The sequence below is a fragment of the Nipponia nippon genome, unplaced genomic scaffold (assembly GCF_047370975.1).
Source record: "Nipponia nippon isolate SJK-2023a ecotype South Korea unplaced genomic scaffold, ASM4737097v1 scaffold_5, whole genome shotgun sequence".
Taxonomy (NCBI): domain Eukaryota; kingdom Metazoa; phylum Chordata; class Aves; order Pelecaniformes; family Threskiornithidae; genus Nipponia; species Nipponia nippon.
This window is the reverse complement of record NW_028262369.1, coordinates 51801352-51827992: the sequence shown is the minus strand read 5'-3', so window position 1 is coordinate 51827992 and position 26641 is coordinate 51801352. Positions and strand designations below refer to the sequence as shown.

At 54.5% G+C, this 26641-nt stretch overlaps 1 protein-coding gene and 1 non-coding gene across 2 annotated transcripts; one reads left to right on the top strand and one right to left on the bottom strand.

The window, feature by feature from the left end:
- Nucleotides 1–4267: 4267 nt before the first annotated feature.
- Nucleotides 4268–4620, top strand: LOC148052199 (Nuclear RNase P). The gene has a single exon (XR_015699359.1).
- A 203-nt stretch (nt 4621–4823) lies between these two features.
- On the bottom strand, nt 4824–25675 carry SEC16B (SEC16 homolog B, endoplasmic reticulum export factor). Its single transcript, XM_087732648.1, has 26 exons — nt 25642–25675; nt 24265–24607; nt 23061–23167; nt 22417–22522; nt 22184–22298; nt 21288–21429; nt 20776–20933; nt 20085–20146; nt 18683–18818; nt 17885–18115; nt 17185–17282; nt 16430–16511; nt 16195–16312; nt 15464–15575; nt 15113–15218; nt 14417–14557; nt 11217–11330; nt 10447–10519; nt 7976–8227; nt 7310–7380; nt 6811–6957; nt 6517–6624; nt 5573–5654; nt 5368–5465; nt 5195–5287; nt 4824–4898 (listed from the first exon to the last, which is right to left on the bottom strand). Exons 2-26 carry the CDS (start codon nt 24531–24533, stop codon nt 4824–4826), a joined length of 3096 nt encoding a protein of 1031 aa, XP_087588774.1. The 5' UTR covers nt 24534–24607; nt 25642–25675.
- Nucleotides 25676–26641: the final 966 nt, after the last annotated feature.

The window sequence follows — 26641 nt, the reverse complement described above, 5'->3', positions numbered from 1 at the left end:
CTTCTGATCTGCTCATACCTCACGTACTGTAAAAGGAAGCCAGTTTGAATGAGGTTGCTGGACACTGTGATAACAGTTAACACACAGCCATCGGCTCCCACCTTTGCACTTCATCCTTGGGTGTTAAATGAAAGAGGCGAGCAACTTCACAGAATGCAGGCAGACTTTCTACGCTGCTAAGACATTGCAGCCCGCAACGGCCATAGCTTGGAGACAACACAGACAACACCCACCATTTTTTTAAACTTAAATGAGCTCAGCTGTTCCACACCTGGTAGGATCTGCAGGAAAGGTAATGCTCCTTTTGATCAGAGGAGTTGGAACAGTCCTTCTGTGTAGCAAGAGGATGCACAGCAATACAGCAGGTTGCAAAAACCCGGTCAGCAATGAGGCAATTTCTGCAGGGACTGGTATACAACGGGAAGATGTCCATTACTATAACCAGACACTGCCAAAATCCTAAGGCCCTGATCCAGCAGAAATCCCTGCAGAAAGGCCCCTGCGATCTCTATGGCCAGGTTGGAGGGGAAGAAGAAATTGCTCTAAGAGAAAGCAGGGTGAGTCAGGTCTGCTTTACTCCAGGAATGAAGCAGATTCTTCTCCACAGATAAGAAAATAAGAGTCACCAACCATCTACCCCACACAGCTTGACTCTGGGCTCTCATTTCAGGAGACACATAAGGGTTCAGAGCAAGAGACCTGGACCTGGGGTTCTCTCTCCAAGACAATCTTTTGGGGAGCAATTTTGCTGCCATTCAAGCACAGGTACTAAACATGCCCTGTAAAAAGGCACAGTGCGCTGCCTGTGTAATACATTCCAGATTAGTATGTAAAAAGCCTCATTTTTCCAAAGACAACTGTTTTATTTACAAGACCTCAGTTGTTACCCTGACTTTTCCACAGAGTAGCAGAAGCTGGAAGGGACTTGCCTGGATTAACGCAGCAAAAGCCTGCTTCCCGCAGACTCAAAATTGTGCTCTTCCCTCGCATATATATATAACAGCAGTCATCCCACTCCTTATGGTGACTCCCAGCTGGTACCAGCAGCCAAATGGGGCCATTTTAATAGCTGTTGTGTTGCAACCACCCTCACCCCAATCCCAGCTCGGGGCCTCAGAGGACACTAGGTTCCATTAACCATACCGTTTGCCACCTGAAGTTGCAACCAAACTCTCCCGTACCGGCAGCATCCAAAGTGTCCCCATGAGTCCCTTCTCTGCTAATGCTCACGCTGCTGAGCAAGAGCCTGCTTTAGAAAATGCCAAGCCAGTCTCACGCTGCTGTGCCAGGAGCCTGCAAGTTCAAAGTCCTGAGCAGCACCTCAGAGCAGAGTTCACAAACACTTTATTATCGCTCCATCACGGAGCTCCCCGCACTGCCCGGCAGCTCCAAATGAGCCCTCCGCGGCCGTGACAGTTAGCGCCACAGGACCACCGAGGTTTCATTAATATTCATGTTCCATTGACACTCGAGCAAGCAATGAAAGCTTGCTTTCTACAGCAGATCATTAAGCGGAGGGAAATGAGTGACCTGTTAAGACCAGCTGTGTCACAGATGTCACCAGGAGCTGAAGGGACAGAGACAGGGTCATCACCCAGCACTTCTTCTAATAAATAACAGTTCTAAATGAGCGTGGCCTTGCCGCACCCGGCAGGACCCACATGAGACTGAAAGCATCTGGGAAGCAGATGCCCGAACTGCAAGCTGAGCAAGGCAGTGCCTCCTCTCGGCCACCCTGCCCAGGAGAGGCTGGGCAGCGGGATGCTGCTGTGTGGCGGGGAAGCGAGGAAGCAACGTCTCACCAGCAGATCAGGTGTGTAACTCTGAAATAAATCACGGTGTTTTGGGCACAGTTAGCCCAGCTCAGTGGGAACACTCACCTCCCTCTACAAGCTGGTAGCATTTAGGAGCATCCCAGGGCTTCCTCAAAGCATCCCAGCTCAGGGTATTTAGCAGAGAGGTCCCCCAGGCAGCCGTTACAATGCTCAAGGTAGCAGAGACTTGATCTCAGATTACAGACCCTAATTGCTGCTATCACTCAGAGTAACAATTAGCATCAGGTTAATGCATTCCCAGTGCTCTCAGGAGAGCATGGGGAAGGAAAAGGGAGTCTTAGTCCCAGTTTACCTCAAGTTCACCGGGAGGCCACAAGAAAGCAACTCACGGGCAAACTTCCCAGGCACCCAGTTTCCCCAGGATATTCACCTCCTCTGAAACACCCAAAGCTGCACAGAAAAAACAAGTTCCTCCAGCCCTCCTAGTCCAAGCAGACAGCTGCCCTACCTCTACATTTCCACGGAAAGAAGCTAACGGAAGATCACATCTCACCCAGACCAAGCCACCCTCCCTGCTGTGAGAAGCCACCAACATCGCCCACAGCCTCTCCTTTTTTTAGCTCCTTTATCGAAGCCTGACACCCAACTCGTGCATCAAGTGCGCACCGGACACGGCAGATTCAGTCTCTTAACTCTTTCATGGCTCTTGATCTCTATATCCCCATGGTACTGAGACTATAAACAGTGCAACAGGCCACATACAAGCATGGAAACCCCTGTACCCCCAACATGCATGGCTGTGCACTGAGCTGCCTCTCCTAAGGGGATTTGCAGCACGCTCTACTTCAGAAAAACTTTGCTACCTGACTCCTTACAACTTCAGGGGGATCAAGAGTGGAGTCAGAAACTAAAATTCTGAAGTCACCCTAAAACCACAAGGTTTATTTCTGAAAGTATTTGCCAGACCTGCAAGCTTATACAAGAATTTGCCTGTGTTTACCATTTTCCTCCAAAAAAGAGATTGCCCAATAACCAGGACAGACCGTGTTCGATCTCAGAAAAGCAGGGCATTTAAGGCCCAAGGTGAGAGCTTTGCGTGCTGCTCATGCCATTTAAATCAACTCAAAAGACTAGAGAACAGCAAATAGCCCTTACAAGACCAGGGTAGCAACATATCGACCCCACAAAGAGCTGCCGCACAAGCACTGCTGCCCAAAGCATCCTGCAGCTGGGACAGAGGGACAGAACGGTGCACGGACACAGGGCCTACAGCACACAGAGCTGTGAGGACACCTAGGAGGGCTGCAGCCCCAGTGCAGCCTGGGGGTCCCCCTCCCCACACTGAGAGAGACAGAAGTATGCCAAGATTAGGAGCTCCAGCCCCAGGATATCTGCTAGAATTGCGTGCTGCAATCAGCCAGACTCACCCCAGCACAGCATCTCGGGCTCAGCCAGTTGCTTCCACCTGCAAAGCTCTGCAAGCCAAACCCGGAGGCATCCAGCCCTGGAAGGAGGGAGAGGCCGGTGAGCAGCGCTCAGGGCGATTCTGCCCAGCCAGTAAAGCAAAACAACCCGAACGCTAAGGAGGCTCGCATTTCTGGGCGTGTTTTAAAATAAGCCACCTGCATTCCCCTGCACAGCCAACCCCACACTGACTATAAGTCCCCCCCGCCACTACTCTCACCCATCACCTTGTGCTTATGGGACAGCGGTGGTGAGGGATAAGGGCTCCCCAGGTGCTCCTCTGCAGGGCTGCATGGCCCCAGGCTCCCCTGGCAGCCCTGAGCTCAGCCCAGGCTGCCCTCGCCAAGGGCTGCAGGCTCACCCACCGCCTCCGCCCTCGCTGCACCTCCCCAGGCCTGCTCAGAGCACATGGGGCGGAGCGTCACGTCACGAGTGGACCCCAGCCACACAGCCTGCAGGTCTTGGCTCCACAGCCCATCATGAGTGGGCCCCAGCCCCACAGCCTGTCACGAGTCAGCCCCAACCCCACAGCCTGTACATTTTGGCCCCACAGCCCATCATGAGTGAGTCCCAGCCCCACAAGCGGGCCTTGGCCCCACAGCCCATCACGAGTGGGCCCCAGCCCCACAGCCTGCAACAGGCAGGTTTCGGCCCAACGGCCTGTCACGAGTGGGCCCCAGCCCCACAGCCTGCAGGTCTCGGCTCCACAGCCCATCACGAGTGGGCTCCAGCCCCACAGCCTGTCACAGGCAGGTTTTGGCCCCACAGTGTGTCACAAACAGGTCTTGACCCCACAGCCCGTGACGAGTGGGCCCGGGTCCCGCAGCCCAGTCGGTGCGGGGCGGCAGGCGGCCCTCAGGCGCCGAGCCGCGCTTTCCCTTCCACAGCGGGCGGGCACCACCCCGACGGGGCGGTTCCAAATTAGCATGCAGCGCAGTGCACCCTGGGTAGCGCCGGCCGCTCGCCCTGACCTAGAAGTCGAGAGAGAAGCGAGTATTTATATAGAGGCGGGGGCCGTTGGGGGTGCGTCCGGGGGAAGCTCACCGCCGAGGCCACGCACGGGGTGCGCGTCACCCAGGCCCCGCCTCGGGGAAGGTCTGAGGGAAGGGCCGGCTCCGCGGCTCCAGCAGAGCCCCGCCCGCGACGGGGCGGGTGAGCCACCAGCAAGGGGGGGCGCCGCGAACGCCAGGGCCGGCCCGGGCAGGAGAAGCCGTAGCCGGTTGGCGATGGGGACGGTTTAACGGCCCCCCCAACGTTCGACCCCGGCGGATGCTCGTGGCCCCGCGGTGCTTTGAGACAGACTCACGGCCGGCGATGGTTGAGTCCAATGGGTGAGGTGGGGCAGTGCCCTACAACCCAATTCAGACTACTCTCCCCCGGACACCCTTTTTACACCCCCCCCCCCCCAAATATTTACAACCTTAAACCCCCCAACACCCACAAAACCTGTGGGAGAGTCGTCCGGGGCCACGGGCCCAACCTCTGCCACCCCCTTCAAAATAATCACATAACACCATTTTGCTTAAAAAAACATAAAGGGTCACCGCTGTTGATTTCTGCTGCCCCCTCCCCACCCCTCTTGGCTCACAGAGGGTTGGGGTAGCGGCGCTGGGAAAGCAGCCTGGGTTGGTTGGGTCGAGAGGCGGCAGCGGTGGCGAGCTGGGAAGCAGACAGAGAGAGGTGGTGTAAGGGAGGGTTGTACCCCAAAAATGCGGACTCGCTGTCCCTCAGGATGCAGCCACAAGCATCCCCCCGCCATTTTCCTCCTCCATCACAGCCCCCCATTGCTGTCCTCCCCCAATTTATTTTCTTACGAACGTCAAACTCTTACACCCAAGGCTGCTATCCCCTATATCCCCCTGCCCATAGCAGGTTGCAGGCAACCTGGCATCACTCCAAAAGCCAGGAGCCAACCCCCAGCCCTATCCAGCAACACCCCAGGAGGATGCTCTCACCTGAGAGACCTGGAGAGGGTTGAAGAGGGGGACCGTCCCCACCAGTGGGGGAGATTTGTGGGAGCTGGTCTGGAAGGAGTGAAGGGAAAGAAACTTAACAGCCACCCTCCAATTTCAGACACCCCACCCCACCCCCCCGGTCACAGACAAACACACCTCCCTCCTCTCCTCACCTGCTCTCCTGTTGACTCCCCACCATCTGCATCCCAGGAGCCTTTCATCTCAATGGACACTGGACTAACAGGAAAGGTATTTTCACCTTGCATTCCTCCTGAGGCATGCAACCAAAAAAAACCCCCCCAAAAAACCCCCTTAAAATTAAGAGCAGCAGCTTCAAAAAAGCTGACAGGGAGAGGGGTGAGGGGAAATAGCATTTACCAGCATTTCCGGAGGGAGGCTGAGCCCAAGGGCTTGTCCCAGCTGCGAGAGGAGCCTCGAGTGGGGATGGCGACGTTCGTTCCTGAAACCACATCCACCCGTTCAGAGCAGAAGCTCCTTGCACGGTGAGAAGACCTCCGCACCAGATACCACACCACACTTTCGGGGTACCGCTGGAGAGGTACCCCAAGAGCTACAGGCACCCAAGCTAAGGGGGAGCTACAGGGTCAGGGCAAGCAACCTCTGTCACAAAGCTAAATCGCCCGGAGAGCTCAAAATGAGGCTGGAGGCTGGACATCAAGCCTGTGTACAGTGTAAGGGGCCTCCAGGGTCTGTGGGTCCCCCTCTGTTCCTCATCTCCTGCTCGTTTTGGAAGGTTATCCCAAAATTTCCTGCTCCAGGACTGTAGGTCATTCTCAACCAGGAGGAAACTTCCAGGGAAGGATCTCGCTCCAACATCTGCCTCCAAGCCCACCGTCGGCCTGCGGTCAGGGATGTGACGCCCTGAGGACTCGGCCAGGACTGGGATAACCACACATGGCTGCTTCTCCCCCTCTGCTGTGCTTCCAATTAAAGAAGTTTTCCTTCCCTTCAGCTCCCAAAATCTGCCTGAGAAGTGCCGCTCACAGCTGCCGCTTTCCGCTCTGGCAGAGGGCAAGCGATGCCTGCAGAGTTTGCCAAGTGCTCAGAGGACCTCCTGGATCAAAGAAGCTTTATAAATTTACAATTATTATTAATCAAGGATTCACTTCCAGGCTAAAAGTGCTCCCAGTCCTGGTCTGTCCCCACACACAGAGGCTATGGCCACGAAGAGCTGTGCATGGCCCAGCCACCTGCATGAGGACAGAGGGAGAAATAGTGGGTGAAGGGGGAGATGTGTCACCTGTCCCCATGGCTGTAACCCTGGCTGTCACCCGGGGACAGGACAGCCTTTCGCCCCCTACCTGCGGTCCCAGCGTGGGGGAGCCTGGGGCAGTCTCAGATGCGGCTTTGGGAGATGTTTCCTTGGTGGGCTTCGACCGAAACCAGCCAAACCACCTGAATCCGGAGCTCTGGGAAATAGACATTGTCACAGTCAAGGGAAATGGGCGGGAAGGGGAGGATGCCATGGCCACCCAGATGTCCCCCGCACTGGCCAGGAGCAGGCACCGTTCTGCCCAGGTCAGGACAGGCACGGCGGGCACTGGGGCCGGGCAAGCTCAGAGCACAAGGCTTCAGATCAGCTCTGGCATGCTCACCTTATCCTCACCCGGCTTCACCGCCTCTGCTGGTGCCGGCTCTTTGGCAGCATCTTCGTCTGTGCTCTCCGAGGAAGGCTGGCTGTCATCTTCCAAAGAGACGGTGGAGCACTCCGAGATGGTCCGAGCCCTTGCCTTTAACTCCTCCTGGCATTGGAGATTGGAACTGCTACTTGGTGTTCCCAGAGGAGCCACCCCAAGCATGATCAGAGCGTCCCTGGGACTCCTCCGTGCCAGCCTTAATGGAGAGTGTCCCCTGGGACCCCCACATCCCTTACAGAGCAGGTGGGGAGGGAGAGCACCGACAGCGGGGTGCAGTGGGCAGCCCATGGTCCCAGAGGTAGGAGGCTGGAGATGGCTACCCTAGCCTGTCAGGTCCCTGAGGGGACAGGTGGCACCATAATGGGAGGTTTCCGTGCAAGTTAAGTGCTTGGAAGGATGCGCCAGCGAGTCCCAAGTCCCCCCAGGGCCCCCAATGGGATAGTCTCCTCTGACTCACCTGCTCTGCTGGGAGGGATGGCTGCACCCCTCCAGGGGACAGCGAGGTGCCCTGGGGCTCCCCAGCTTCTCCTGTGGAGCAGAGGGAAGGACACAGTCAGGGTCTGGGCCGAGAAGCTCCTGCCATGTCTATCAATCAGAGGTATTTTCAGTGCTTCCATCATCCCACCCCAAAGCAAGGCCACGTGGCCAAGACGTCCCCCCAAGAGATGCAAAAGACCATTCTGGACCCTGTCCCTGTCGTCGCCAGCACTAGGGAGGGAGACAGCCACAAGGCTGCACCGGTGCATCTCAAAAACCTGCCTTGCGCTGCTGGATGTGAAGCTGGTTTTCCCATCTGGCAGGGAAGCGGCAGCACTGCCACCAACCCGTGGCTGCCCTCCCTTGCTGCTTTGGGCAAGGCTGGCCAAAAATGAAGACCTGCCCACCCAGAGCAGCCAGCGCTGGTGGACACAGTTTGCATGCACGGCACCGGGGCAAGCGTGGGTCCACGTCTGGGCAAGGTTGAAGGGAAACCAGGCACTGGGTGAAGGCAGCGCTGGCAGGGAGTAACGTTTGAAGTGACACGCATTCCATAGGGGATCACAGTTCCCCGAGGGACACCCCATCCCACTGCTGCTAACTGGGGTCAGGCGTTTTTGCAGAGAAACAAGGCTGGAGCACCTACCTGCTGGTGGCACCACCTGCAGAGGGGACTCAGCAAAATCCCCTCCTGGAGGGGCGGCCATCCCTTGGCCAAGCGTGGTGGGCTGCAGCTCTTGCTGAATACCAAGCAGTGGTGATGCTGCGACCTGAGCAGGTGCCGAGGGCTGGAGAGACACGTCCTCATGGGAGCTGGGTCCCTGGGGTGGCATGGGCTGGTACCACTGATCATACTGGTAGCCTTCACTCTGTGGAAGCTCGTGGCCAGGCTCTCCATCTGGAAAAAAAAAAAAAACAAAACCCAACCCACACCTCAGGAGTTTACTCCAGTGTTTATAATTTCATTGGGTTGTTGCACAGAATTCTCCCCTTTTCCATTATACATCAGCGGGAGCCAGGGGGCTGAGGAGGGACCCCGGGAAGCACGCACAGGCGAGGGAGGAGGTAGGGCATGGCACAGCAGCGGGGACCTTTCAGAGGCTTCAAGGAAGGTGGGCTGTGAAAGACAGGGGGGAAACTTCCCGGGAACATGCCTGAGGTTGCAAACGACCTTGGAAGGAGAATGCTATGGTAGCAAAGACACCAAGCACGAGCAGCATGCGCCCAGCAGTTCAAAGGAGCCGGGGCCTCCAGCAGGCTTTTCTTTCACTCCTGCTGTACACCCCGAGCAGGAAAGAAGATTCGCCGCAAGCCTTCATTCCTGCTCCACAGGAGTGCCCACGGATGAGTTTCTTGCTTTAGGCAGATTTATGCAGGGTTGTTTTTTTTTTTTCGTTTGGAAAGCAGGTTGAACAAGTGGGGTTTGTTTTATTTAATACACAGACATACATTGCTCTGTCTGATGTTAGACACAGTGCCGGCAGCACGCTGCTGTTGGTCCAAGGTGCATGTCCGGCTTGTTCCAGCTCTGCAGCCTCCAGCCAGAAACGTGCTGGGCACTGGGAAGTTTCTCTCCCATCACCATGAGACACAGCTGGGCAGGACCCAGACCCCGTGGGTCTGAGCCTGGGGACAGACTGTGGCACCTCTTGGATGCGGTGCTACAAAACCCTTTGCTTTGCCTGCCAGCATCGCCTCCAGCCTGCTCAGGGTTGGCTTCACACCCACAAGCTGCTCCCACACAGCCTGGAGATGCTTGAGACCCACAGGGAGGAGGACGGATGCTCAACTCCACGCAGCCCGGCAAGCTCAGCTGGAAAAAGTCAGGGAGGACAGCCCGGGCTGTAAGGATGGAGAGGGAGGTTGCTGTGACCACATGGATCCCAGCTTGGCACCTTGATTTGGGCTTTGTCTTTCCAACGTGGATGAATTCAGCAGCAAGCCAGCTTTCTCTCCATGCAGGTCCCTCAGATGGTGACTCTGGATGGCTTTCTCAATGAACAAAAGGCCAAGTATTGGGAAGGCAAGCTGCAGAGACCACATGAAGCAGACCTGGCCACTCAGAGAAGCCATCCCATCACACCTGTGAATTTTTTCCAGGGAAGGATGATCATAGCCTCAGCCCTGATAGCAGCAGAAGGCAATCAGGATTGATGATCCTTTTTACTGCCTGGGAGAGCTCTTTGAAAAGGAATTTGGCAGCAGCAGGGAAAGCTGATAGGAAGAAACGACTTGGAGGAATGTGTCATATTTTATCCCGTCCGCACCAGCCTTTATTCTCCACCCATCGGTGCTGGCGTTCCCAGCAGAAAGCTAGGTCTGAGCAGCAGCGGGCTGTGCCGGGTGTCCTGCTGGTGGAGGTGGCTGTGAAGCAATGCCGTTGGGTCACCAGCCCCGACTTCTCTGCGATGGGACATGCCGCTGGACACACTGCCCAGCTAGGAACGGAAAGCTCTCCAGCCCTTCCCTTGACAGCCACCCAGGGGAGGCTCGCGTCCCTCATTTTGATGTCTCTTGACCCTCTGGGTGGTCTGTCACTGGAGGGGACTCTTGGGGTCACCGAGAGGCAAAGCAAAGGGATGAAAGAGGCAGCGGGGAAGGGGAAATGCTGGGGCTTCACCAACAGGCATGCTACAGCCTGGCACGCAGAGGGACGAGCTCCTTCCCAAATCTTTTGCTTTGCAAGTGTGAAATCCCCTTAGTTCAGCTACAGTTTGCCTGCTGGGAGGACTGCCTGGGAACGGGGCTGTCTCCCCCGAGGCTCAGCCAGAGGCACATGCTTCGTCCAGCCGCCCACCCCCCGGTGACCCTTCTCCTCCCACAGTGCCCACAGGGACTCCTGCAGCTGTGGTAATTAGGCCCAGTTACTCAGCCTTCATATGGAGGGCACAAGCATCAGCCCTTCTGTTTGCAGCCCATCCCCAGCAGCCCCATGCCAGAGGGATGTATCCAGGCAGGAGCAAAATTTTGAGCTCTGGGGAATGTAAAAGGAGCAAGGAGCAGCTGCTGAGAAATGCTCTGGGGAGCAGGGAGCTGCCTCCCAGCCCGTGGCAGCACAACTCCACCTGCAGACAAGCCCGCCGCGGTGACTGCAACCTGCTGCTTTGTTTTCTTTACCTGCCATCGACGCATTAGCCCAGGAGACCTCTGGCTGAGTGGGTGCCACCTCTGGAGGGAGGTTGTCTTCCACCTGCAAGGACTCAGAAGGAAAACATGATAAAACAGATGGAAAAAGGGATGGCATGGGGCAAAGACTAAGGAAGACATGAAACCAATGTAAAGGAAAGCATGGTGCTCATGGGTCTGGGGCTCACAACCCACCCCAGGCTGCGACCCATACCAGCACAGTCACAGCTTTCCCAGCAAGTGAAGGAGGCTGCAGCACTGCTGCCCTGCTGAGAGCAGGCAGGAGGAGAAACTGGTGACAGAAAAGGGCACAAAACCAAAAGCGGACATGAAATCTGAACAAAGAGCTTTAATCCAAGGACTGGACCACAGTTAAGAGACCCGAGAGCACATGTCTGCAAGGTGATGCCCCACCAGTGTCCTCTGCAATATCCTCACTACAAGAGATCATCATTCGCCCACCAGCCCCTGACTGCCCTCCTTGAGCCAAGACAAGTAGCATTTTGCCCTGTGAGATGCTCTGCAGCCTTCACTGCTCGCACCCTTGGGTGTTGCAACCCCCCTGCTCCTTCTGAAGCTGCAGGTCCGACAGCAGAGACCACATCTCTGAGCTCATAAGCCAAGGGGAAAGGCACCCGGATAACAATGGCCTTCGAACCTCCATACCTGTCCCCTTGGATTCAGGACAGAGGAGGAAGATGCTTCTGCAGACAAACTACAACGCAAACCAGCTGCCCCCCTGCATCCCCACTCCTCCTTACCTCCCACTCCTGGCAGCAGGCTCGGAGCTGTACCAGCCAGTCAGGCTCCAGCGTCTGGTCCTGTTCCGGCATCTCCAGGAGCAGCGGGTCGGAGAGCTTTAGCCGCTCTGCTAGCTGCAGAGCCAGGAGGGCAACAGGGCTCGTCACACATCAGCTCCGCGGGGAAGAAACCAACCCTCGCAGCAATTGCACGTGGCTGGGCACACAAGCCCGGGGAAAAACAGCACCAGAGCTGCAATTCTTCATAATATGGGGGTTAAAGTAACACCAGACTCTTGTGTGAGATTTATTCCCTCTCCTGCATTGCTGCGGAGAGGTGCTGGCCCATCCTGTGCACTGCAGAGAGCCTCCCAGCAGGGCTATCTCAGCCATCTCCACAGAGATGTCAAAGTACCGATGCCAAAGATGCTCTTCACATCAGGAAGGCAGATAACTATTACCATCCTCTTCTCCTCTGAGGTAAACGAGCACCTTTAATCCCACTTGATAGCCAGCCCTGGGCACCAGTGGGTTTTCAGGACACCCCAGCAGGAGCTCTGGGAACAGCCCAGCTCCAAGGGCTGTGCACCAGCGCTGCACCTGCCCCACGGGGGTGGATGGGAGCCAGTAGGGTTTGAGCTAAGGGCTCACCCAGCCGTTTCCTCACCCAGCTTTGCAACAAGCATTACCATCACTAATAACCACACAGAAAAATACAGGGCTGGGAGGGACACTCTGAGGTTACCTGATCCATCTGCCGATGCTCGAGAAAATCCTGTGTGCTCACACCAGCCCATGAAGCCTATGTTTGTCTGATTTGCACTTACAAATCTCCAAAGAGAAGATTTCACAGATTCCCAGGCCTGTCCTGATGCTTAATGTCCTTAGAGCTAAACAGTTTTTTCTTAATATCTAAGTGAAAATCTTCCCTGCTGCAAATTAAGCCTCTCAATTCCTGCTCCTGCAGAAGCTGTGGGGACAGTCAGGCACCATCCCATGAAAAGCAGCCTCCTGCGTGCCGGAGAGCTGTTATCACATCCCCCATACCCCTTCCTCCCCCAGCATGTCTTGCCTGGAAAGAAATAACCCCAAGTCCTTTGGAGGTAATTTTCCCCTCAATCTCTTATCACCCCTGCTCTTCAGTTCTGCACTTGCTCCAATTTGGCCCTGACTCCAAGTACAGCATCCTGAACAGGGCACAGTGCCCCAGTCAAGACCCCCGAGACCCAAGCACGGGGGGATTATCACCTCCTTGTCTCACACATGCCGTTCTTGCTCTCACAGCCCAGAATAACATTATAACATTGGATTTTTTTTTTCCTTTTTTGCAACAGCATACTGCTATGTTGCTGCTTGGTATTTTTTCCATGCTCCACTATCTCCCCCAGGTCCCTCTCTGCAGTATTGCTGCTGTGTGTTTAATTTCTCCTGGAAGAGAGGAGCCCATGCCTCCCTGGTTGCAGCCGTCTCAATGACACAGGGCTCCAGCCGCTGCTAATGGAGCACGAGGCTTTTCTGGGGTGACCCAACCTACTGGCCCAGGGTGCGATGGAGGGCTCCCTGCAGAGCTAAATCAGTTTGGACAAATTGCTTAGACAAGGGTCCAGTTTTAAGACAGGTGGATGAGGGGAGATGACGCTCACCCATAGCACTGCTCTTCATCCGAGCCTTTACTGAATTTTCTCTTCCTGGTATCGACCCACTTCTTGGAAATTTATCAAGCTCCCTCCCAGCTCCTTCATGCTCATTTATCTTCCATGCTTTGCTACAAGGCTGCATCATCAAGGGCCACCAAAAGCCACCCAGAAATGACTTTGCAGCTCAGCCACCCTCCACAGCCACACAGGTCATAGAATCATAGAATGTCCTGAGTTGGAAGGGACCCACAAGGACCATCGAGTCCAACTCCTGTCCCTGCATAGGACAACCCCAAAATTCACACATAGGTCTCCGCCATCCCCACCCACCACCGCACCAGCCCACATCAGCTGTTTCTTCCTATTCCCAAAAGTGTTCAAAATAGTCTAACCCAGCACAAAATACACTTCCCACCTCCAGGAGGTTACAGTGAGACACAACCTACGCAGCCAGAGCCCGGCTCGGGACAGGGGCCAGCCACAACAAGCAGAGTAACCCAGCCAGGAGCTTGCACTACCATCCCATCTCTTTGCAAACACACGTGTTCATCCTAAATCAATTGCAGGAAAGAGGAAATTATAAGCATGATTACTCCTAAACGGGGGGAATGTTTAATCCAAAAGCTAATGTGCACTTTGATCCAATATTAATGAACCAGCACCTGGTTGTATATCGTCCCCAGCTTCAAAAGAGGGGAAGCCTTAATCAAACACTAATGTGTATCATAATTTGTAACACAGTCTAAAACATCAAAGACAAGAGTGTCTATGCATGCACTAGTTTTGCAGATGAAAGTGTTTTCTCCCAGGAGAAGCATTATCCCCAGCAGAACAGTAGATCTGAGAGGCTGTTAGACAGTAAATAGGTTTCAACGATGGGGTGGGGGGGCTGCACCAGCCGAGTTTTGGGCAATTTCTACAGCACCTGCTTCAGACAGGCATCCCTGCTGCCCCTCATCCCACAGCACCGCAGCTTTTGCCCCCTTCCCAACGGAGGAAGGCTTCGAGCAACCTCGGCACTGCCCCGGTGATGCGCGTGGAGTGGGCAGACCCGCTCTCCTGAGAGCCCAACCTGCATGGGGGACCTGGGACACTTTGCTTCTCCCCTCCCTGCCCCAGCACCCTGCTCATGAAGTGGAGGAGCTGGGCTTGGGGCTACAAGCTGGGACACGCTCCTGCTCACTGTCACCTCAAAAGAGCCCCCAGCAGGTAAATGCAACCGTGGGATGATGTGCTGGAGGGGAAATGTCAAACACTCACACTTCAGCTTCTTAAGCCTGTTCCATTTAGAAGTTCAAAAAGCCCCTCCAGAATAGAAAACATGCTTTGCTTCCAAATAACTCTGCTCCTGCTTGGCAGTCAACACAATTCCTTTGTTTTCTACCCTAAATCTGTGAGTATTAGAGACCCTGCGGAGGTGTTGGCTTTGCCATGCTCAGCACATGCCAGGCAGCAAACCCTGAGGGGGCTGCTCAGAGCTGTCAAGCGCCCCCAGCCGTGGGGAAACCCCGAGGATGCTTCCCAACACACTGGGTCCTGAATGGGTACCACCCTGCCAAGGATGCAGAGGGGTACGAGACTCACCTTCATCACTTGCTGGGCTAGGACAGGGTGGCTGGCTGGATCCTGGCCCAGGAGCGCAGTGGCAATCTGCTCGCAGTATTGCAAGGCCTGGACTGGGAGCCCGTAGTCGGCCAGGCGAGAGGCGTAGAGGAGCTTGTACACCTTGGGAGAGGGAAGGAGAGCAGACATAGGTGAGTGAGGAGACTCTCATGCCTGCAAGTCCCCTCTGCCCTGGTGCTAGCACATCATCCCAGCGTGACTCAGAGCACCCTGGGTCATGCATCTTACCACCCAGAGGTCACCTGCAACTTGGGGACACCCCACCCATCCCCATGGGGCAGCCCAGCCACAATCCCCAAACCGTGATACTGTCGTGAGGCCCACCACCATCTTCATTTATCCATCCGATTTGTGCAGCACCCGAGGCAGTGGCAGCCGGGTGTTTATTTGCAATATGAAAAGCCTATCCACTACCCAGGGAGCAGGAGGGGAGCCAGACCTGAGTAAGCACCGATCAAACACACTGTGCCCCAAAACCTGCCCGAAGCCCTGCCTTGGAGGAGCCCCTCAGCCAGGGCAGCCTCCCCATCACTTCCAAAGCCCAGCAAGGGGACAAGCCTTGGAGAGCAGCCTGAATCCTTGGCTTCAGGGGGATGGATGCATGTTTTGGGGCAGGTCTGAGCTGCTGCACCGGATGTGCTTGTGCATCTCTGCTACCTGGAAGGGGAGCAGGAAGGATTTGGGCTGTCGTAGCTGCTGGCAGTACTCGAAGATTTCCATCCGCTGAATGACCTCCGTCCTGGCAAACTGGGCAAACGCCTGACTGCAGAGGAGAAGGGCAGGTTTAGCAAGCAGGAGCAGAGCTCTCTCCCCAGGCAGCCCCACGCACAGATTCACAGCTCCGCCACTGTGCCAGCCTGCAGCTGGAGAGGTCCAGAGCAAAGCTCACATTTAGAGCAGTAAAATCCCACAAATGGAGATTGCTTTTGCAAAAAAGTGAGATCCTGGGGATGGGGAGAAGGTGGGACACGTCACTCTGGCAAGAGCACCGCCTCCTGAGCTCCTCACCGGTGGCTGCTGCCCAGCAGAGCCATGCGGTCTGCCTTCACCCCGAAGTAACCGAAAGGAATATCTGCCATCAGATAGCAGAAATGAGCTGCTTCAACTGCTCCCTTGCCAGCTGCATGGGAGGAAAAAAGACAAACATTTAGTCCTGAGAGAGAGGTCACCGCGTGGTCAACATTGCTTTAGAGGCCCCCAAGCTCACATGAAAACACAAACCAAATCGCCCCACTTTTCTTCCCTGTCCATGCAGACCCTGATCCCCCCCTTCTGTTTTTTGTCTGTTTTCCTCGTTTGCTGTTTTCTGTATCTAGGAGGGGGTTTCTGTTCAGTGGTAGGACCAGGGGAGCCTGAGCAAGGTCCAGCTCCAGCTTCAACTCTGCAGGGTGCCATTGTTGGCATGAAGCCCCCTGGAGTTCCCGCCACCAGGAGCAAGTCTCAGTCCCTGCAGTTACATATGCCCTCCCTGGGTCCAGCTGCTTCAAGTGTCTCCAAAAGAGCAGCTAACGGATGTGCCTGAGCCTGACTCATCTGCCAGCACGAAGGGCAGCGGGATCCATCAATGCCTCATCCCTGCCACCGCAGAGGCACTGCAGCTCCCTGGGTACAAATATGCATACCCCATCTCAGCACCAATGAACATCCATGCCAGCGTGGGCACACACAGTGACACTGCAGGTGTCCACCCACTATTACAAGACAGTGGGAACTAACTATTCACAATGGCCTTGGCTCACCCAAAGTGTCTCCCATGGTGATGATGGCTCGGTGGTTCAGCTCCATGTCTCCAACCTTGTTGGACAACATCACGGCCAGGTGGGGCCTCCAGTCTCCCCACGTGGCATCCCCACAGCACTGGAGGGAGACAAGAGGAGAGCGAAGGTGAGCAGAGATGGTCACCACAAGGTAGGTGTCACAGGCAGGTGACAGCACAGAGCTACACATGCCAAGGCCAGCCTCTTGCTTACGGACCAGCGCTGCCTGAGGAATCCTTCCTGACATGAGCTGGAAGAGGGTCTGCAGGGGGTCATTGGTGGCCAGCGTGCTGGTGAACCTGTGAGGAGACAGCAGAGAGAGGGCTGCCGTGCCAGGACCCCAAACCCTCATTCACCTCCAAGGGCATGTCCCAAATGCCCCAGGAAAGCAGTGTCCTGAGGGCCTTCCCGGAGAAGGCAGAAAGGATTGTCAGCCCACCAGGCTGATGATCTGAATTACCTCCAGAGCAGGCAAGTCTCCAGGACAACGCTGGATAAAACCTCCTTAAAAGGATTCAGGTTGCTCAAAACAGAAAATTTCTGCTTAACTCTCCCTGAAGGGATCAACCCAATCCAGACTAAGTACATTAATTCCACCAGAAAACATTCATACGAGTGGGATAAACAGCTCAGACCAGGCTGGATCAGAGTGAAGATGGCTCAGCTCCCCCTACCCTGATGCTGCCTTTGCTAGGGCAGCAAGAGCAAAGCCAAATCCACCCCGCATCTCCAGGGGATGGTTTTCCTTCTGCTTTCCAGCCCCCACTTGGTTTCTCCTGTCCATCAGGAAGCCCAAAGAACTCATGCCCATCCAGATGGATGCCCCCTCTCCCCCTTGCCCCCTCTGAAAGGGTCCAGCTGAAATCAATCCTCTTTTTTCAGTGCACTGGGGCCGAGGGCACCTGAAGGGATAACAGGCTTGGCAAGGCCAGTCACAGAGCATCGTACCTTGCTTTAACTTCTCCAACTTACCCGCTGAGCACCCAGCTGTAGGTCCGAGGGTCCATCTTGCTGGAGAGGAAGAGGGCATGGCCCCACAGCTGGTTTCTCATGGCCCAGACCAGAGCATCCTGCAGCCAAGGTGGAGAAGAAAAAGGGTTTGCACTAATTCTGTTTCCCTACCCTCCTCCACTGCCAGGGGACGCTCTGCTCACCCAGCTCAGAGAAGAGCCCCAATAACTGCTCTGGCTTTAACTAATATCCTCCAAAAAAGTTTTCAATGTTTGCAGAGGCCCCTTTATCTTTCTACCTTGCACAATGACAAGAACTGGGACCTTCATAGGAATATTTTCTTTCCTGGATTTTCAGGTCCGTGCTGCCTCTTAGCTCTCAATGCCACCACTGTGGGATCCCAGCCTGGGCACCCAAGCTTCTCTGCATCCAGCCCTCCTGTCTCCCTTGGTATCCCTTGAGATCACATAGCTGCAACGAAACCCGCGGTGCTGGTAAAAGTCTCTGCATCTTGTCCTTGTCTTCACTTGGGGCCCCATCCCAATTCCCAGTGGTGGAAAATCATTGCCATAAGCCCTGTTGTACAAACACAACTTGAAGGGTTGATCCCACAACTACAAAGCACCTCTTGACCACTCTTCCCTTTAAAACCTGCCTGAAGAGGCCAAGGGGGCCAAGAAAAAATGTCGGCCCTGTGTCCTGGATCTTGCTCACCACTTACTTTCTTCCTGCCATAGTAGAGGAGCTTGGTGAACTTCTCCACTATCTGTGCCTGCGTCTGCACAACAGGAGGGACCTCCCCTGTGATGAGGTCCAGTGTCCCCGGCTGACACGACATCCACTCATCATCCGTCAGGCCGATCAGGTTTGCCGCAGGGTTTTGCCTCTTGTACTTCTCCCGGCGCCTACAGTCTTGCATCAGCAGCTCAGCTGTGTCTGAGCCCACCATGGACTGCAAAAGGAAAGAGGAGGAGCGAGGCCCATGGAGGCTGCCCCATGAGCAAAGGCTGACAACACTTCCAGTCTGACACCTTTATACTTGTATCCTCATCCTAGCACATCCCCCCAGCAAGACCAGACTTGGCCACCAGCATGCAGTTTTGGAGGGCAAAGGATTCAGCCTAGCTAGCAAGACCTTCAGAGCACTTGCTCTGAAGATCTTATTCTTCTGCTTCCAACAAGCAGCCACAAATTAGATTGGGTGGATTTCATTAGGTTAAGGGAATAACCCCCTTTTAAGCATAAGTGCTGGCTCCTTGACGAAGGTGGCACCAGTCCCTTTCACAGCTGTTACAGCATTGGGTTGTTGGTAGTTCACAAGGGTGAAAAGCAATCATGGAGAAGGGTTTGCTCTAAATATCCAGGCAGTATCAAACTGATTGATAGTACTATGGGAATGGGATGCTTTTAAGGTATACCCCCCCCTGAAAATAGCAACTGGATCAAGAGGCACTTAAGGGGCATATAACTTGTCTCACTTCTAAGATCAAGGGGTCAGCCCCTTCCATGGGACACCTACCCCATTCTGCCGGCAGAGGAGGACCAGGAGTTTCCAGAGAAGAGATGAATCTCTTCCTCTCTGTGTTGAGAGATCACAGCTCGTGGCTATTTTTTGCTGGCAAAATGTCATCACATCCACCTTGTGCAGATCTTCCCTACAGCAGCAAAGAAAGGCATCAAAAGAAACCCAAGGCAAAGCAATCTAGGACATCATTCAGACTCAAAGTGTCCCCAGGTTCACTGATGGGGATACCAAAGATTCAAAGTGAGAGGTGGAGAAGATCCTCAGTGCCAATGATCACATACCACATTGCCCACACCAAACTCAAAAATGCTTAAATTTTATCATGATTACGACTCTGCAGATTTCTGTTTCAGGGATGGAGTGCATTTCAAACCCTCTCTCTGCCCTCCTGATAATATTTTCATCCATCCATCTCCAAAGAACATCAGTTTTGCTTTGCTGTGCTGCTGTTACAGCTGTGGATGTACGAGGCTGCAGGAGCAGGCACACATACAGGCAGTATCTTTATTTAACTGGCATAGCGCAGGGAGAGAGACACGCTTGTGACCACATAAACCCTTTGGGTCTGAAACAGAAGCAGAAACCTTTAAGCTATGTGCAAGCCAGGCAGAACTGCTGTCTTACAATAAAATAATCAGATGGTTTGAAAGAAAGGGTGGCTGAGACACAAGATCAGCCAGGGGAGAAGGACTGGGGATGGAGATGCTGATCCTGACTCAATCACACCAACTTATCATATGGAGATTCCCAACATCCCCTTTGGCACAAGTGGTAACCTCCAGGTCTTCTACCCAGCTTCTGGGTAAGCAGCTCTTTTGCTCAGTAAATGGTTTTCCTCAGTAAGTTGTTTTCCTCCTTCTACATACTCCTTTTCTCTCCCCGCTTTGGTTATGAGTGACCAGAAGACACACTGGTGTAACCAGTATGATACAGAGACAACATGATGCAATACGCCATGATTTATCCCCAGGCTCACGCTGGATGAAGATGCGTACTGCGTCTGACCCTGCTGTGCTCAACAGTCTCAGGGGACAAAAACCTTAGGAAAAGCTAAACCACAGGTTGACCCAGAGCTTCAGACATCCAAAGAAATCTCCCAAAAATCAGTCTTCTGGGACATGAGTACAAAATAAGGTCAGACATACAAACCACACTGAGCCCACACCCTATGAATATTCAAAAAAACCATCTCCCACAATCCATCCAACATACACCGCAGCAAAGGGGCTGGGCTCCCAATCTGAACCTAGACTTGGCCTTTCCAGATATATCAAAACCACGGGGACCTAAAGTCTGCCTTGAGCTCACGTCTCCTCTCAAAGGAGAGGTGGTCCCAGGCCAGCCATGCCAGCACAGCCAGGAGGACACAGCTCCTGGACCTGCTGGTGCAGCATACCTGGCCAGGGGCCCCGGGAAGGCCTGTAGCTCCTCCAGCTCTTTCGTATCACGAAGGATTACCTAAAAAACAAGAGCAAATTCAGTGGCTGGACTCCAGCAATCAGGTCAGCCCCAGCTGGGCTAGCTGAAAGTCAGTACCTTGCCCAAGGGTTCAACAGCACTAGTGAACCCATTCTCTGTGCTGTCTTAAGGTAACCCCAGCGCATAGACCCTAAACCATCACATGGACCTCAATGCTAAGGTCCAGGAAAGAAATGCCTGTTGATATGGCATCTGCCTCCTTTGGGAGCCAAAAATAAGAGACTGAAACGCTGTGGTAGACTCAGGGGATGGATAGGGCGTCTGTATTGGAGCACCTCAGAAAGGTGAGCAGCGTTGTCCTTCAGAGAGGTATGGACCACATCTGCCCCTATCAGAAGGGATCACTGTGAACAGGTCACAAATGACAAGGGTATGGAGCTGAAGGAGCAGGATGCGGGGCCCGAAGGCTGAAAGCAACTCCCAGGCAACAGGTTAGCACAATGCAGACTCAAGAGTCCACATGGGCTGGAGGTAAGATGGCAGAAGGGGACAGGAAGGCTGCTGACGAGGCTGTTGGGGTGATGAACGGTGTTTGCATCCCTTGGGGCAAAAGGAGCCATTCCAGCAAGGGGACCTAGGGTGGTCTGGGCTGCCGGGCTGTGGCATACCTCCAGGCTGTGTAGCTCGACGTGGGCTAGCTGCCCCTCAGCAGGGCGGTAGGGACACACCATCACCAGCTGGCCTCTGGCTCCAAAGCACACCGCCATGTGCGGCAGCGAGAACTTGAGGGGTACCACTGGGGCCAGGGTGGATACCAAGGGCCCCCCTGCAACGACACACAGGCCACCGTGAGTCCCCTCACCCTGACCCCACACCACCTCCACTATGGAGGATGTGACCAGGTCCCAACCTGGCCTCCTAAATTAAGTAATCCTCCACTGACTCCCCCCATGCAAGAACTGTCCCCTAAAGCAGAAGGCATGCATGGCAGCCCCTGCACCTACCAGGGGAGAGCTGCCGGACCATGCACCCACCCCGTGGTCCCCCAGTCATGGCTTGCACCTGCACAGCCTCCTCCAGGGAAGGATCAAGCTGCAAGACAGCAAATCTCTTAACACCAGCCATTTAATTCCTTGATCCGCCCCCTTGTCAGGGGGGCCAGGGTCCCATCACACCTCACCTGCTTGTGCTGGGCTCCAGGTCCCTGAAAACATGGGGTCGTAGTTGTCGGCACTGTCACGGATGTACTGGCTGAGCTCGGCGCTGCTGGAGCTGAGCCCCGACTCGCGGTACTGCAGGAGCAGGCTGGGCTGGCCCGGGGGCTGCAAGGAAGGGAGAAAACACAAACGTGGCTGAGAAACTAGGGACACTGCTGCTTTTCTGTTCCCAGGGCAGTGGGACAGGCTCTACTGCTCCGTGAAAGTGCCCAGCAGGAGAAGCACAGCACAGCCGATTCCCATCTGAGCAGCTCACACTCTTCAGCATCTTAGGTTCATCATGGCACATACCCTGGTCACACCCAATGGCTTCTAAAATAATTTACATCAGCCACTGCTCTAGCCCAACAGCTTTCTTAGCCCTAGCACAGACTCCTCAACACAGCCAGCAGACAGGGCTTGAGAACCCAAAAAAGCATTGCCCAGGAGCAAAACCACCACAGCAGCTTTGATTTGATCTTTTAATTTGCTCTTGGAAAAACACAGGGATCAGGACACAAGTGTGATGGAGCAGGACTTGGCAGAGCTGACAATGACACACAGCTTTCTGCTACCTAGGGATGATGCAGAAGAGCATCCCACCAAGCCTGGATTTCTGTCCTGCTCTTGACCCTGGTGGGAGTGGTGTACAGCCCCATGCCTGGGAGAACGACAGCCCAGCAGATGGAGAGTTCATAAATACTAATAACCCACTATAATAATCCCCAGAGACTGTTAAGCACTGAGTGCAACATGGCAAAGCAGCCCTTTTCTCCTCAGCCTCCTTCCCAGCTGGAGGAGGGTCACATGGATTGCTCCCAAAATCTCTGGGAGATCCCCAAGCCCTTTGTCCTCCAACCCCTGCCCATCTTGAGGTTACCTCTTGGGACTGGCCACTGGCCTCCCCCGATTCACTGCTGAGGGTTTCTCCCCCTGCCCACTCCCTCCTGGCAGCCGAGATGTAGCTCTCCTCGTAGGAGTTGTAGGTCTGTGTCCTGCAGACAGGAGCAAAAGGAGACACCCTGAAGGTCAGAGATTTTGGGACCAGCCACAAACCCACTAATTTTGCAGCAGATGGTTGCACCAGGTGATGCCCAGACTCCCCACCCTTACCTGCCCTGCCCCAGGGGCGTTGTGGCCAGGTTGGGATGGTAACCCCTGTAGTAGTGCTGGTCCCGGTAATTGGTACTCTTGCCATAAGGCTCTCCCTGTCTCAGGTCTAGAGAGAGAATCAAGATTTAGCATTGCCCCTCCGGAGCAACAAGCCATAATGAAGTTGCAGAAGAAAAGCAATGAGTCAGGCAATTTGCCATGCACACCCCATTTGCTTCCAAATTAGCCCGACACATTGGAGGTATGATAAAGCCCTGTACATGTTTGCCAACACAGCACTGATGTCCTTTCCTCTTTGCTCTCTCCCCTTTTCTTCAGCCCAGCAACTCCAGAAACAGCAAAAATGAGGCCCCGGCCACCCTGGTCACACAGCACCATCAGCATCAAGTTCAGCCTGGAACTGGGAATGGCACAGGTTTTAGCCATGGAGATCAAGATCAAACATTCCCTTGGGTGCACCTAGTTCCTGCTCACATTTCCCAAATGCAAACTGAGGGCAGTGCTGCATGGGTAGAACAGCACCGACAGCCCAGGAATGTGGGCAGGAGAAAGTCCTGGGAGAAGAACGTATCCTGGAGAAAGCATCGCCTCTTCTCCTGCAAGCAAGTTGCCTCCACCCCCAGACCCAGAGGATAAGCCTGTACCTCTGCCATCCTGCCAGGCCACCGGCTGCCACTGGTGGCTTTGGTAGGTGTAGTCATCCCCGTAGCTGGCTGCTGGATACTGCCGGTGGGGGTCTTCATATTCTTGCCTGAAACGCAACATGACATACTTAATCTGAGAAAGAAAGGGCATCGCTGCAGGTTCTGGACCACATCTAGGGTTAGACCCATGCCCCGGGTGGGAGCTTTGGAGGCAGAAAGGGTGATGGAAATGAAGCCAGGTCCCCTGCCCAGGTGCCCCGCTCAGCAGCAGCGCCAGAAACTGGGCCAGCATCACACCTGGAAGGAGCAGCAGGAGGTTTGGATACTTTCCCATCCCCATCTACGAGAAAGCTGTGCACTGCAGTTCAGGAGATGCCCAGTTTCAGCTCGATGGTGTGAACTTGTCATGGTGATCAACTTTCACCCACGTTTTAGGATAGGTCCTCCAAAAGCGCTTTCTCTGCCAAGCTCTGGAGCTGCCGTGTCCACTGCATAGCTCAGCAGGTCTCCCCCTGCACCGGAACCCAGCCCCAGCCTAAGCCACCCACTCATTACTCACATACCTTAACCCTTCGCAATTTGGTCAGCCCCATGCAACCACCCCCTTCCCGGTGTGAGCATCGCACAACCTCAGCATAAAACCCTGCGTATCCACACCATAACTCGCAGAGGGCAATAACTCAGGCAAATCAACCCATATTTGCTGGAGTGCTCGAAGCTCTTTCTCAGCACCAAGAGCATCCTCTAGCCCACATTTTATCTTTCCACCCTCCGCTGTTTCAGCAGCTGAGCTTGCAAGCTCCCTTTTGCTCCTATATTAACATTTGTATTTTTATTGTTCACCTTGCACTTGGTAAAAGAGAACTGCATTTAATCAAACCTTCAAGAAAAATGCACCTCAGGACCAAAATGAAGCCTGTAAAATGGCAACCACAGAAGTCACAGCTGTAAGAAGAAATCAGAGCCGCAACTGCTATGCAGCCTTAAAAATAGAAATCGCCGGCTGCTTTGATAGCTGGACATCGCCTAATCACGCACTGCCTCTCTGAGCCTGCAGCTGGTGGCTGCTCACCATTTTGTGCCATGACCAGGACAGCACCCGTGTTGCAATCCCACGAGAGTGGTGAAGTGGTCAAATCCTATTTTAAAAGGATTTACAAGGAGGGGGCTCAGTGTGAGCATTGCAAAGTGAGGCAGCTCTCACCTGGAGTATGGCCTGTTGGGGTAGCTGCTTTCGTAGTACTCAGCCCGGGAAGCCGGTCTGCGGGCGTCCCTCCGGGGGTGGTGGCCCTCATCCCAGAGGAGGCCGGGGAGGTGGCTCCCGTCCCAGGAGCCGGGCCGAGGCGGGGGCCCCGCACGGAGGAGCTGCCGCCTGGGCTGCGGTGGGGGGCCATGGTGTGCCTCTCCCCACGGCCCCCAGGCTGCCTGTTTCTCCTGGGGCTGGGGTGGCCGGGCCGGGCCCCGGGGGTCCATCACAAGCTTGCCAGCGAGAGCCTCTCCGGTTTTGAGGTGGGAGTGGGGGTTAAGTTCCAAACAGCTTTAGTGGTCTGCAAGCAATGAAATAAACCACAGTGCATTTGATCAACAGTTTTCCATCCCCCTCGCAGTCCCCTGTGAAGTCTGTTGCCATCTGCTCTGCTTTTGGGAGCCTGCTGGAAACCCACCATCCTTTCCAAAATGCCCAGAAGCAAGGAAAAGCCTCCCCATTTGCCTAAACTTGGAGCTACCCTTAAAACACCATGATGAAATGGTCCATTTTTGAAAGCAACAGGCATCCAGCTCTTCCTGGAGCAAGAGGTAGCATCCAGGTAGCATCCTCCTGCACTGCCAGCCAGCCTTGCAAAGCACCACTGCTCACAGCCTCCCCAAGCAGGTGACAAATCAGCTTTACCTCTGTGATAAGGCGGTGAAACCTCATTTTATACGTGATAGGGGAAGGAATATTGGCAAAGCTATGAGCAGGACAAGGAGAGTTATTCTCAAAGAAACAAGTAGGAACAGAGGCAGGAAGAAATGGAGCTTTGCTCATGTGAGCTATGAGATGGGGTGGAAACAGGGATTTCCTCCTGCCTGTCAGCTCCAGCAAGAATACAGCAGTTCAAGCGGACACCAGATTTACTTATAACTGTCCCACGCAGAAGAGGAAACCCTAAGGAGAGCCCAGGGCAACACATGGGTGAAGCCCCAGCTGCCAGGGGGGGATGCCACCCTCAAACCCCCCACATCTCCTCTTGCAGCATCGGTACCCAAACCACCCCCACAAAGGCTCACGAACCTCCCTGACATGGGCAGATGGCCAGATGCTGTCTGAACCACTTGTCACCCCTCTCACACTCAGAGTTTAAGGCATTTTGGCATCATTTCGGGGAGGGGTGGGGAGTGACAGATGACACACTCAGGTCTGAACAGAGGCGGCTCAATTTGTGTCCCTTCTAGGTGAAATCAGGGTTAAATCCTTGCCCTAAATAGCCCCCAGGCACAAACATCTGGACACCCATCATTTTGGCCCCACCGAGGGCCCCCCCTAATTTTTGGCCAGGGGTTCCCACCGCCGTCCGCCCCCCGCGGCAGCCGCACACACCTGCTCGGAGGCCGCCGGGGCCCTTCTTCCGCTCCCCGGGCGTTGCTGCCAAAGTCCACTGCCACATGGGCCGCCGGCCGCCGCGGTGGGCAAAGGGCAGCCTCCGCTCCTCCGCCCCGGACCAACCTGCTCGGCTGCTCGCTCTGCTCCCAGGAGGGATTTGCGCTGCTGTTTGCATCCCTGAGGGTCACCTTCCCCACCACTTGGGCCTCCTCTCACCCAAGAGTTGGAGCACGCAGCCCTCCAAGCTCAAAAAAAGCCGCATACCTCTCCTGTGTTTTTTTTTTAAATGCCATAAGTATCCTCCTCTATACATCCTCAGGCTTCCTAATTAATAATAAGTAAAACCTGCTGGTTGAGCTGTTGGTTTAATCTGGACCCAGTCACAGCTCAAGCAAATAACATCCATCCCACTGGCTGCTGACCAGGGCAGAAATCGGGCAGGATGGAGCTGGAGTCCACCCCAGCGTCACCTCATCTAAGTCCTTATAGTGCAGTAACGGCCTCACTCCATACGTGACTGGGGATTCCTGCCTAGACACCCTCTCCCAAACTCCTCCAGGCACCTTAAAAACTGAAAAAGGAGTAAATTAAAGCAAATGGCATCATAGAAAACCTCAGCAAAAGCTAGATATAAGAGCCAGCTTCTTCCACCCAGCAGCCTAGCAACGTGCCATCTTCTCTCCCTTCGCCAGGGAAAGCACGCACGGCTTCCTAACCCCAGAAGCCTCCATTTGCTGAGTGCGAGCAGCCAGATTTCAGCCTGAGGGCAGCACAGAGGACCATAGGATGACCGGCAGAAAAACAGATTTTATTTCCTTCTTTCACACCCTCGCAGCCCTGTCTTTCCCTGAGAAATTTTCTCCAAATTACCTCCACTGTGATACCGCAACAGCGATTGATTTGGAATTTGCAGGCAGGTTCCTATTCATTCCTTCACGGTGGCACTGTCAGGCAAAACCCTATTTTAATGATGTTGGAAGACTACATATATTATAGC